At 41.5% G+C, this 13,266-nt stretch overlaps 1 protein-coding gene across 1 annotated transcript in view; it reads right to left on the bottom strand.

The window, feature by feature from the left end:
* FAM131B (family with sequence similarity 131 member B) overlaps positions 1 to 13,266 on the bottom strand; it is a 33,469-nt gene that overhangs the window by 11,168 nt on the left and 9,035 nt on the right. Inside the window, exons 2-3 of the mRNA XM_064644717.1 lie at positions 3,109 to 3,218; positions 1,651 to 1,686 (exon numbers count right to left, since the gene is read on the bottom strand). Coding sequence (XP_064500787.1) covers positions 1,651 to 1,686; positions 3,109 to 3,218 — 146 coding nt within the window. The remainder of the gene's footprint in view (positions 1 to 1,650; positions 1,687 to 3,108; positions 3,219 to 13,266) is intronic.

The following is a 13,266-nucleotide window of genomic DNA, read 5'->3' as shown; positions in this document are numbered from 1 at the left end:
CAATGAAATAGCTGGAGGCAAAGAAAGGCATTTTAAAGATGTTGAACTGCATATAATTCCAGTCAATTGCTGAATTATGAGAGATGAGGTTTTCTGGAAACTGAGCATAAAGGCAGCAGCTAAGGCATTCTGTAACTTTGGAGCCAGGAATGTCTGTGTGTAACACGAGCTGAAGAAATCACAAAGCAGGGGAAGAACAGTAAAAAGTGAGAACACATCCCTTATTCCATGATGCATTTCCTTAGGTGATGAAGCTTGTTGGAGAAAGTCCATCTATGCCCCCACAGGTCATTCCTGCCTGGGCACTGCTGTTCAGTATCCACCCACTTGTTCCATGACAGCCTGCGGGCTGGGCCATGAGCTGCCTCATGGAAATCGGCCAGAGAAGAAAGTAAAATCAGGGGGTTTCTACCACTGCAAGGTTGGAGAGCTATGACATGAAGGCAGAAATGAATGGGATCAGAAGGAAATTAATGATCCAGCTTAGATACCAAAGAAGGTTTATGGAATTACACTGCGAAAGAGCTGCATTACAGAAGAGCTCCATGGATTCTGAATGGGTTGGAAAATGGGAAACTGCAAGTAAGGAAACTGTCTTCTACTTTCTTTAAGTATACATGACTGTGTACCTTGCTTTGAGATAGACAGAGGTGCAATGAGGAAAAAAATCTGACAAATTTCTTCTAGACAGTTGCTGCATGCACCATTATTTTCCTGCACAACTTGTTTCTCTAACTGATCCTAGGCAAGAGACCCCAAGCCATAAGTGCTACAATAAAAGAAGTATCAGCAGGGTGAGAATTAGTTTAAAAAATGTCCTCTTGATATTCAGTGTCCCAAGCGCTTTTAAACCACAGATTACCAGAAAATTACAGACATTTTAAAAGTTTTGAAAGTATCTGAAATATGAAAATATTTATACTACTTAAAATGAAGCTTCTAATCTTGCCTTTACAAGTGTACAAAACTATCAAATTAACTTACGTTAAAATACTTTTTAAGCCTACTGATCAAAAAAAAAAAAAGAAAAAAAACTTTGGTAGCATAAATATGCATTATTCCTTTTCCAGGATGTTGGTTTTGCTTTTGTGAAAAACAAAACAAAAAAAACCCACATTTTTTTGTTCATAGCACAGGTATTAAAAGCAAAAGAAAATGTTAAAATGTTTGCTTGTTTTTTCTTCTGCTTGTTAACTGAAGTTAACTAGTACTGACCATCTCCCCCGGGGGACATTAAGAATTCTTTTACTTCTGTATGCAACTGAATATGAGAGAGACATTTTTCCCAGAGAAGATTAAATTATGACCAAGGACTAACAATCTTCTTAACATTCTGGACAGACACCTTTCTTATGTAGCAGCACCCAGAAATTTCAAAAATAGAACATAGGAAACATCACACATTTGTCCCAAAAAGGATGAAGGCAACTCAATAGCCATCTGCAGATCTAAATACCTGCCAGACAGCAAAAAACGGAAAGCAAAAAAAAATTTATCACCATCCTTTGAATCACAGACAGTTCCCAGAATTTCAGTGGCACTAAAAACTTTCAGTCGTATTTCCATTCTGGCCTCCACTGTATCCAATGGCAGACAAATCCTGGTCTTCCTATAACTAGAAATTTGAACAGTAGTGTAGCGCATACTCACGTTGATGCCATCCCAGGAGAAATCTGTCCGTGTTTGCTAAAGAAAGTAAAGAATGACAGCACGTCAGTGCAACAAACAAGTTGCGAACAGCCAAGCAACTCTAGTAGTTTTGCCATAATCAACAACCGCTACGTTATCTGATATATTAAAAGAACCTTGTGTCTTTCAAGCTGGTTTCATTCCCTCCTGTTGATTATGGCGTCTGTAGGTGTCACGGTGCTTGGAAGTGCAATAGCAGATAGAATGATAGAGGAGGAAAGGGAAAAACACTTTTTCACAAGGCTCCCCTTCCAACTGTGGGTGCTGTACCACTTTGAGGCTAACACAAGGAGGAGCTACACCACCTTTATATTTTAAGTGTAATACAGCAAGCAACAGAAGTCTGCTGAAGTTATTTTTTCTTGTAGTGTTTCGGTTTGTCCATTCTGACTCACTCTCCCCTTGCAAACTACAGCCATTCACTATATCAGCCATCACAGCACCAATTCACAGTGTGTTTCCTTCAGCTGGGAGGACTCACATCTCAACAACTTGGTTTTGGGGATGTGGACACAGGAAAATTTAGATGAGTCAGTTATATCTATTATATCCATTCATACAAATCAAGATGTTCACTGAGGTGCAGTTTATGCTCATTGACTTTTAGATCTGCATTTGATTTAACTGAATCTTCCACACAAGATCGGGCCCAACAATTTCTGCCAGGATTCCATGAAACTCGAAGTTTCTTGAAGTTATATTCCAAGCCAAAGACATATAAAAAGGAAATAAAAATACTGATACATTAATATTTTTAAAGGTTTTGCAAACTGTATGTTATTTTTTATGGTCATTTGTGAACATTATTTGTAATTCTTCAATATTATGCATTTAAAATAGCTTTGGTATTTTTATTAATCATCATTACATGCACTAAACCTTACAAAGCTGAAAATTCAGGTATCTAAGAGTGCAGAAGCTGCAATAATTCAGAACAGCAAATGAACCAGCCCTTGAGATACTGCATGGTAAATCAATTGGCTGGGAGTTACTAGTGAATGCAGCCCTAAAAATCAAAATGTAAACAAATCAAAAGATTTTATGGCTATGCTGCAGAAGCTGGGACAGACATAGTGCTGGACATTTCAATATTAATCTGTATTCAAGGAATGCAGACCTACAGGCTTGTGAGAACTGTCACTGTTTACTCCACGTCGTGTTCCACTCCCGTCATGAGTGGTTAAAAAGCACTTTCATTTGCAAATTCTTACTCATTATGGATCTTGTGAAGGAGTGACTCAACTCTATTCAATGCAAGCCAAACTACACAGGTATGAAAGTCTGGTGCTCAGGTGCTCATTGGCATTCTGGTCCTCTCCCAGATGATGCCTCTGTGATGCACAACACGCGTTTCTGACCTCACAGAGAATTCAAATTTTCTGATCCCCTTGGGTAAGTAGGTCTGGGACAGGCACTTACCTCAGTGGAAGGTCGATGGAAGCTGCTGCCATGCAGTGAACTCGTGCTGTCCATATTGATTTGGTCCACATCTTTCAGTCCCTTCCAGTCTACTGCAATCACCTCATTTCCTGTGGGAACACATCTGGTCAGGCTTCTGAATGCCATCACAATTTGTTCTATCAGTCTTAAGCCAACTCAGCTAAGCAAACGAGAATCATTGAGTTTAAGGCCACAATAGTGGCCTTAAATCAGATATTCTGGTTTTAATCAGACATGTACATCATCAACTATTATATTTCTCACAGCTATCTCCACATGAAGACTAGTCACTCGTGTTTTTCCCAAGCATAATGTATGCTTGGCTAAAGCACAGATTCATCCAGTCATGATGTGTGACTGAAAAAGAACCAATTCTTTTGATATTCCCTTCCAATATTAAACCATCATCACTTAAAAAGGCATTTCTCAATTATAATTTTAATTGGTCTGACATCAACTTAGGGCTGCTGGAGCCCTTGCTTTGCCATTCTTAGCAAGATTAAAGACCTTCTTAATACCTGCCATTACATTTCAAATTTTAAATATCAATAACATAAAATACAAATGATAAAATTTAATTAAGATTAAAAAATTAAAGAACATTAAATTTAAAAAGCGAAACTAAATGCAAAGAAGCACACATAAATAGTCAGCCAAGTAACCAGGACTGCTCTGTGCTGTTAGTGATTTATTGTGCCTTCAGCCTTTGTGCCATCCTCAAACTCTGCTTAGAATTATTTGCTGCCATGTCAGAGAGGAACAATTGTACTGTCTTTAAACTTGAGCCTTGCTAGAACCTGGCAAGAAATATAGCTCCCCAAATGATCATTCATTCCTGGGATCAATTCAGCAATGTCTAGTCTATTTGGAATGCCACTGAATGTGAATGGTTCTATTTCCATCAGCTTTTAGCTTTTTATTTACTCTTCATAGCAAATTTCTCCTCCACAAACATATGCAAACTCCCTTGCTCATTCCAGCAGCTCTGCCGCATATACATAGTTCTCATCAGTGCACTTCCCAGGTAGAAATCTTCTGACAGGCAAGAGATGCTGTGCTCCACCCCACATAGGTCTGCACTTATGGGTGGGAAGCCTGAGGCATTCGTCAGCTAAAATTCAAAATGCAAAGAAATAATTTGGTCCCCTAGAAAGGCAATATGTAAAATATCAGAAAGCAAATGTTATTTGTATACTGTGGTGTCCACCACTCCTTCATATCTTGATTTTCTCCTGTACAAAAATATCTCCTTTCCGAAAGAACTAAGGGATATTTTTCCCTTCACGTCCAAAGTGTGTTTCTGTTCACCAGGATTATTCAAACCAAGTGTTTTAATAATATCCCCCATATGCTTCTAACTAGGCTGAGTAAAGTTGCAGTTAAAAGAAACTTAACTTAAAAGAAACTTAAAAGAAAAAGGATTCCTGTACTGTATTCTACAAAGGTGAGCATAGAGATCAGACACGGACAGACTTCAGGAAAAGGCAGGACACAGGTATGATGAGCATGACAAAGACCACCTCTCAAGGTTATGATCCACCTAACTGATTTTCTTGACAAGCACATGCATACATTTGGACTCACTGAGCTCTTGGTGACTGCCCTGCCACTGATCAGAGTGGCAATCTTGAGACTTGGGTATTTTTGTATTCAAGCGAGAGGAGCAAGGTCTTAACAGGCCACTCACGAGTTGCTTATTTCCAGCATGCCTGGAGACCTCTTAGATCTGGGGTCCAAACAAATCTTGCAAGGCTGGAAATATCTCTGGCAAGGGGAAGTGCCAGGCAGAGCTGTGAGAGCCCAACTGACAGTCCCAGGCACATCAGCTGTAAGGTTTGGTTGTGGCTTAGAATGGAATTTGGTCTAAGGAGTAAAGGGGAGAAGAAAGGGGCACTGTCAGGAAATGCAAATCTAGGGAGAACAGGTATGGGAAGGAGCAGAGGGGTTGACTGTGGTCAGGTTGAGCTGAGGGATCAACAGAGGTCAGTGGGAGGATGAAACTGGAGTGAAGAGCAGAGCGGGAGCCCGTCCTTGCATGCTGGGATCCAGCTGCCTTTTTCTGTCTGTGCTCCTTCCCTCCACCTGCAACCCTTCACACTAGAACGGGAGAGCTGGGGCATTCCTGCCACAGACCTGACCAGGGCAGGGATGCTGGGGAGGCAGGAGAGATGCCACCTCTCCAGAGCAGAAGGCAAATGTACCGAAGCCTTCAGTGCAGGTAACAGTGTCACGCCTGTTTTATCTGTTTACCTGAGGTCGTTTCCCTGTACTTACAGCTGTTTCTGAGCATAACACTGTGGCCCTTCTGTAAGTCTACACAGACATCCTGGCACACACCACAGTCTGCAGCACAGCTCTAGGAATGCACTGCAAAGACACCCCCACCCCTGCCAAAGAAACAGAACAACCTCAGGGAGCCTGCTGCTCAGCACATGTGTCTTGACAGCCCAGAATTTGGCAAATGACACCCAACCTTTGCTCTCAATTCTGCAAGCCCACTAATGGTTTCCTTGAAGTGTTAAGACCGTGGAAAATATTCCAAGAACCACACAATGCTTTGGGTTGGAAAGGGACGTTAGAGGTCATCCCGTTCCAACCCCACTACCATGGACGGAGACATCTTTCCTTAGACGAGGTTGCTCAGAGCCACACTCAACATAGCCTTGAACACTTTCAGGGATGGGGCATCCACAGCTTCTCTGGGCAACCTGCTCCAGCGCCTTATCACCCTCACAGTAAAGATTTTCTTCTTAATATCTAATCTAAAGCAAACCTCTTTCAGTTTAAAGTTATTCCCACTTGTGCTATCCTTCCATGACCTTGTAAAATGTCCCTCTCCAGTTTTCAGGCTCCCTTTAGGCACTAGAAGGTGCTATAAGGTCTTCTCAGAGCCTTCTCTTCTCCAGGCTGTATACTAACATTATTCTGGTAGATGGTGGCATCAAATGGTTGAAGAACAATAACATCAAACAATTATTTGTCTCAAAGTCCACGCCTGTTCCACAATAGTAGAACTAAAGGCCTACAGAATTTTATTTATGACTGGTTTTCTCCAGTTGAAATAGCTCATCCACCTAGTTTTCAGGGAAAAGAATGAGTAATACATGATTTTGCATGCTCCATAAAGACTGAATAATTATTGAAAATAAATTCTTGATCTAAATAGTTTCATAGGTACTAAGAAAGAAATATATTGAGAGAAAATAACTCTTTAACATCTGTTAAATGCTTTTAAATGCAGTAATATCTGCTGAAGAGTTACATCACCACACACTGGCTGAAAAGAAAATCCCTGTGTTCTAACTGGTGTTGGGCATGGACCAATGTTACTTTCTCTTATTGAAAGTTGGATAAAGGTTACTGGGTTTTTTTCTCTTCTGCTAGAAATAGCAAGAGCAACATTAACCCACAGACACGAAAGATCAAGTTCTGCTCTGACAGATGGAAGGAAAAAAACATGGAAAATCAGGAAAAAAAAAAGTATGGACAGTGAAGTGGAAAAAGAGAAACTGAAGCAGTACACTGTACATTAGCATTGTTTTTATCCAACCTCTTGTCAACTTCTTTCTACCATCAATTTGTGTGGGTTTTTTTCTTTTGTAATGGTACGTTTCTTCTCCAATATAATTTATTTTCTCTTATCCATCTTCCATTCCAGCTTCTGCTAATAATCATGACTAGTCCTTTTGTAATTCTATGATCAATCACCTCTTACAGAATAGTATTTGCTCTTCTCCATATAGAACTGATAAGCATTTTAAAACGAGTGGGCCATAAACCTAATTTTAAAGTGGGATTTTTACAAACACATGCTATCAAATTTCTCATTTAAATATTCTGAAATGAGACGATGAAAGTTGAAAGATAACTGCGTTTCCGATTTCCTTGTCATTGTTTCTGTATGGTGTGTACAGCAAGGATATAGAGGGAATTCATTTTCATTAAACTCTTAAGAGATGTCTTCATTTTATTTAAAAATTTAATACGTGTTTTGAGGGTTTTAAACATCATAAATTCTGCTCTGGAAGACTCAGTAGATGACCGAAGAACAAGTAGGAAGCTGATTACATGAAGCAATGAGAGAAAACCAAAGCAGTTGAAATACATAAATATACTAAGACATTATGGCAGATCATCGTTGCTTTGTATTTTTTAACATGAATTAGATAAAAAAAAACTCTGAAAGACACTCATTAGAAAAAGGTCTCTCCGTTACAACTAAAGTAATATTCCAACTCAAGTCATTTAAGCCTTTGGGGGAAAACATCATCCCTCTTTCTCTTACATTACTGTTAAGGTAAAAATCAAGATTTATTTTTAAATCTAGCCTTTCTAAATAATAGAGATGAAAAACACTCAAAGCAGAAAAAAAATGGAAGAAAGAAAATACCCTTTTCCCTACTTTTTGTTTTGTGGGTTTTCTGAGCATCACGGACTCTCAGAAATTAGAAAATGTATGTACCAAGTGTTCCCCAAGCAATGTGACCATTTTGATGAATGCACTGGAAAAATCCAAGAAACCATCTGGATGACTGTATCCTGCCTTGCTGATATAGTATAACTACTTTTTTTTCCCTATTTCATTAGTTCATTTTGCCACATACCTTAATTTACCATGGAGACACAGACATATTTTCTTAGTTAGACATATTTTCAGTTTCTTTGCATTTCTGTGATCATAAGAAATTCACTTCGGTTTGAATTACTCATTACTTAATCTAAACAAGTCCATTCTCCTTGGGTTTCCTCTTGACATTTTCTCAATTGCTATTACCACTGTGCATTCGCTGATACTATATTTGGTACCTGTGCCTGTATTTTGTTCATTTAACAAGGTATACGTTTGAATCAGGCTTCTGCATCTATGACTTTAATCTGCATCTATAGCCTGTAATAATCTGTTGTGTTGTAACTTCTGTGCTGGGTATTAATCATCTCCAACTTGTCTTCTCTATTTTGTTCCACACTTAAGTAGATCAGTACAGTTTTAGAGACTTAAATTCTGTTTTTCCCTTTTGGACATCACACTAGTGAAGATGTACACCGTATACCAAATATGTATTTGTGTCATTTGCTTTCTGATGTGTCATGCCAATTAACGGAAGAAGAAACATATTAATTAAACAATGACTTTCCAGCACTGCTATTATCCCCTGTTAGCACACTTTCTTCTATTTCTCAAATTTTACTTTCCAGCAGAGAGTAGAAACCTTATCATTTGATATCAGTAGCCAATGTTAATGTTGGTAAAGATGAATATTTAGAGTACATGATTCATTATTCTTTTTCATTCCCTTCTTTTCCCTGAACTAAGAAAACAACAAATGTAATTGCAGTAATTATGATCAGTCTGTAAATTGTTCTTTCCCTGGTACCAATTTTCATGATACTTGTGGGAGTGTCTGTCAAACACAACATCATCATGTCTTGTCAAATGTGGTTGAAATTAAAGCAGCTGAAGCTACTGGGAAGGACTGACAGATGGATGGATAGCATAACCATAGAAACCTTTTCCTTCCCTGCATGCTTTATACAAAACCAACCAAAGCTAGCCAAAAGGTCAGCATCAAGGAAAGGAATAAACCTCTGTGAGTCAAACAGTCCCTGAGGTGAACCTCCAGTGGAACTATTCAAATTCTCTCAGGTAAAGCAGAGAAATCAATTCACCTGAGTTATTCACAACTCCATAAGTATTCCAGCTTGTACTGCATAAGGAAACATAAAAATTAGTTAGCTGCTGTTGGCACCTACCAACAGGGTCACTTGTCAAAAAGGACCAGAAAAAAACCCTGTTTTCTTGGATGAGACAGGACTGATCATCAGCTCAGCTGGTGTTCACCAAGGCAGAGAAATGTCTCGGTCTCCACAAAACAGATGTCTTGGAAATTTTTTATAAAAAATGAAAGCACCTACAGCTCTGAGATGTCTGTAAGAAGAGGAATCAGATGAGCAGTTCTCAGGATCTTTGCTTTGGATTTGGATAATTTCAATAGTTTTCCAGACCATTCTGCCTCTTTCTGCAGATGGGTCCCCTTTTTAGAGCTGTTTAGGAAGTAGAATTAATGAACAAAATCCAACACCAACATTTTTCTTCTCGACTGGAAACATTTTCAAACCAATACTAAAGGCTACTGCATATCACATCCTCGAAACTACGAGGAGATGAACAGAGAGCATAATGCTAGACACAGGCAGTTCTGTCCTGAGAAGCAGTCATGCCATTTAAGCTAAGGAGGTACTGCAAAATGAAACACATCCAATTAACACAAATTTAAAAAAAAAAAATCTCAAAGCCCTGTCTCATTTGCAGAGCAAGTATCAGCCAGCATGAACAGTGGCGATGGGTTTATCCTCATTCTTCACTGCCTCTCTGAAGTGCAGAGAATATGTCCCCAGGGGCCTCATTCAGCACAGTAAGTATGAAAACGTCAATATGAACCAAGGTAGCAGCCCTTTTTTGCTGGCCTACAGCCAACATTACAGAAGTAATACACAGCAGGCAATTTCATATGTTGCTCTCCATATGTGTTTAAATTTTAATCTCTCTGTAGCCCGCATGTCACATGGGCACTGTCCTGGAGCATAAAAATACCATTCAGTGTGACATCTATGTGCCATTACTTCATCCGTAACAGTGCGGAAGAACCATATCCAATATTCCTCAGGAGTCAACCAGCAGGTGACCACATCCTTCTCCACCACAGCCACCGCACACTCAGTCACAGTCGTCATCAAGCACCTGGTTTTGGAACAGCAGCAATGGTCAGAGCCAGCCAGGAGGCACTGAGACTGCTGACTGCCTCTCACCACTCTCCCCAAAAACCAAAGTGTGAGAGTTCACAGAGGCAGTGATACCCTACGTCATGACAGTGACCTCCAAGCCATAGTAGGTTTTCTTCCTGGCAATACAAACCACTCCATGGGAGGCAATGCGTAAAGGGCTCTCGGCATCAAGCCCTTCCAGGTGCTGGGTGTAGAGGTGACACTAACTTCTGCCTCACCCCTTTTCCCAATGTGGTTATTCTCATTAAACCTCCCTAAAGAACCTGGTATTTCCTACCATCTCTCTTCTGAAGGGCTGCAAAGGACAACTCCCTCTGCCAGTGAGTCCTCATCCAGACAGTGAGGCAGGACATGGCCTAGAGAGCTGCAGAGTCCTTTACATTCATCATCAGGAATCTCTTTGTGCATCCACAGCTCCTCAAGGGACACTTCTGAATTGCCTGCTTTCTGACCCAGGAAAGGGTCATTAACCCTCCAAACAGTGAAGCAGTGGTCACAAGCAGATAGCCCACATACCTGGGGGGACCCCATGCAGGAGGAGAGGGCTGTTTACAGGGAAAAATTGTTACTTCTCATGCCTCCTTCCTCTGTGCATTCATTGTTATCTGAAGACCCAAATCCTCTCCACCGACAGCACTGCATGGGGTTGTTGCGACCCAAGTGCAGAGCTCGGCACTTCACCTTGTTGAACTGGCCTCAGCCCATCAATCCAGCCCATCCAGATTCCTCTGCAGAGACTTCCTGCCCTCCAGGACATCAACACTCCCACCCAACTTAGTATTGTATGTGAACTTACTAAGGGTGCACTCAATCCCCTTATCCAGATCATTGATAAAGATATTAAACAGGACTGGACCCAAAACTGAGCCCTGGAAGACAGCATCTGTGACCACTTGCCAGCTGGATGTTAACTCAGTTCACCACCACTCTCTGGCCTTGGCCATCCAGACAGATTTTTACCCAGTGAACAGTGCACCTGTCCAGGCCATGAGCAGCCAGTTTCTCCAGGAGAATCCCATACAATCAGAGAATGATTTGGGTTGGAAGGGACCTTAAAGAATATCCAGATCCAAGCCTCCTGCCATGGGCACGTACATCTTCCACTAGACCAAGCTGCTCAGAGCCCCATCTGGTCCCACAGACCTGTGTGTGTCTAAGTGGTGTAGCAGGTCTCTGACCATTTCCCCTTGGATTATGGGGCCTTCATTCTGCTCCCCATCCCTGTCTTCCAGCTCTGTGTGCTGAATATCCTAAGGACAACTGGACTGACTATTAAAGACTGAGGCTAAGAAAGCATTAAGTACCTAAGCCTTTTCTTCATCCTTTGTCACTATGTTTCCCCTCATATCCAATAAAGGACTGAATTTTTCCTCAGCCCTCCTTTTATTGCTAATATAGAAACATTTTTATTGCCTTTTATGGCAATGGTCAGATTAAGTTCTAGATGGCCTTTGGCCACTCTAATTTTCTCCCTGCACAAACTCACAACATCCTTGTAGTTTTCCTGACTGGCCTGTCCCTTCTTCCACTCTCCCTTTTTTCCTGAGTTCCAGCCTAAGCTCTCTGTTCAGCCAGTCCAGTCTTCTTCCCTGCCATCTCATCTTTCAGCACATGGGAATACCCTGCTCCTGTGCCTTTAGGATTTCCTTCTTGAAGAATGTCCAGCCTTCCTGGACTCCTTTGCCCTTCAGGACCTGCCTCCCAAGGGACTCTGTCAAACAGACTCCTAAACGAGCCAAAGTCTGACCTCCAGAACTCCAAGGTGGCAGTTCTGTTGAATCTCCCTCCTTACTTCTGAGAATCAAAAACTCAATCCTTTTGTCATCTCTTAGCCCAAGATGGCCCCCAGTCATGACAGCACCCACAAGTCCTTCTCTGTTCACAAAAAAGAAGTCCAGCAGGTGCCTTCCCTAGTTCGCTTACTCTCTAGCTGCATGAGGAAATTATCTTACACTCCAGGAAACTCCTAGTCCGTTTCCTCTCTGCTACATTGTATTTCCAACAGATATCTGGTGAGAGAAACTGTTCCCAATCCTAAAAATCCATGAGCAGGGCTTCAGGTGTCCTCACCAGACAGAGCAGCACAGCTCCCCAAGCAACTGGGAAAAATAACAAAGACCTGCTAACCCTGAGACTGCAGCAGCTGAGCACACCAGGCAGAGCTGCAGGCATAGAGTGCCCAGTCCTGCCTCCAACTGCCCAGCCCTGTACCTGCTGGGGTGAGGCTACAGTTCACCATCACAAACACCATCACACCCACCCCTAATCCTACCCCACAATTTTCCCTGCTGGCCCCGAGGGCACAGGCACCTACACGGACCAACCTTCAGGGGGTACTTACTGTTCATGAGGTCCCTCTGATCCCCAAGGGCTACCCCACTCCCTCTGCTGTTTGTCCTCACATCAAAGGGACAGTCACTGCTCTCTGTTGGGTAAGTGCAGCAATTGTTCAACCTCCTCCCCCTTAAACACAACCACAATATGTGGCTGCAGGACCACTCGTTTTCAGGAGAGAATGAGGAATCCTGGCTGCCAGTTTCTACTTCAAGCTAATTTCATGGACCATTGGGAACATCATTGGGAAAATCCTTCATCAAGCAGAAGGCATAACTTTCTTCACAGGACCCCCCCTAGGTCATGTTTCTTCTGCAGTCAGAGGAAGGCTGACACACCAAGCATGCCAGTCTTCTGACTCCTCCAGAACTTACTATTAAGATTCTGGCTGCGCTTCTCACATCTTTACTGTACAGTTCCTATCCCAAGACCCACTAAATTCTGAGCCCTCTTTATCAACTTTCCCCTTTCTCATCAGGCTGGCTATCTTCAGCCCCAGGAGGAGGAAAATCCCAGATCTCAGTAACTAACAGTGCTATTTCTATTCCTTGTCCTGAACAGGGCATCACTAGGCAGTGTTTACCAATTCCTGAATATACAGGAGTGCTCTGCTCGCTGTTCCTCTCTGGTTCCCTATTTTCAAGGTTTTAGCCTGTTAGCCTGCTAACCTTGTACTCTTTTCTTATTTCTTCTTCCCATTCCCCACTCCAGTGACTGTCTTTTTTTCTCTTTGGTTTCTTTTCTTCACTTTTTCTTCTTTGGGGGAGTAGTGGGAAAGGAGGCATTTAGTATCTGTTTGGGATGAATATGAGCTTGCCCCTAAAGTGAGAGTGGATGTATAAGAAAGAGTATACGAATAAAGGAAATAGCAGTGATATTTTCCCAAAATACTTGTCCTAGCCTGTCGCAATTTACACCTCAGGTAGTTCCTCAGACAGAGACATTGCCTCTGTATTTAGTCATCTTTAAAGGAGTTTTCTTCTATTCATCTGTTCCCTTTTTAAACTAAAAAAGCCTCTT

The sequence above is a fragment of the Pseudopipra pipra genome, chromosome 2 (assembly GCF_036250125.1).
Source record: "Pseudopipra pipra isolate bDixPip1 chromosome 2, bDixPip1.hap1, whole genome shotgun sequence".
Taxonomy (NCBI): domain Eukaryota; kingdom Metazoa; phylum Chordata; class Aves; order Passeriformes; family Pipridae; genus Pseudopipra; species Pseudopipra pipra.
The sequence above is the reverse complement of the archived record's forward strand: the minus strand, read 5'-3'. Positions and strand labels throughout refer to the sequence as shown.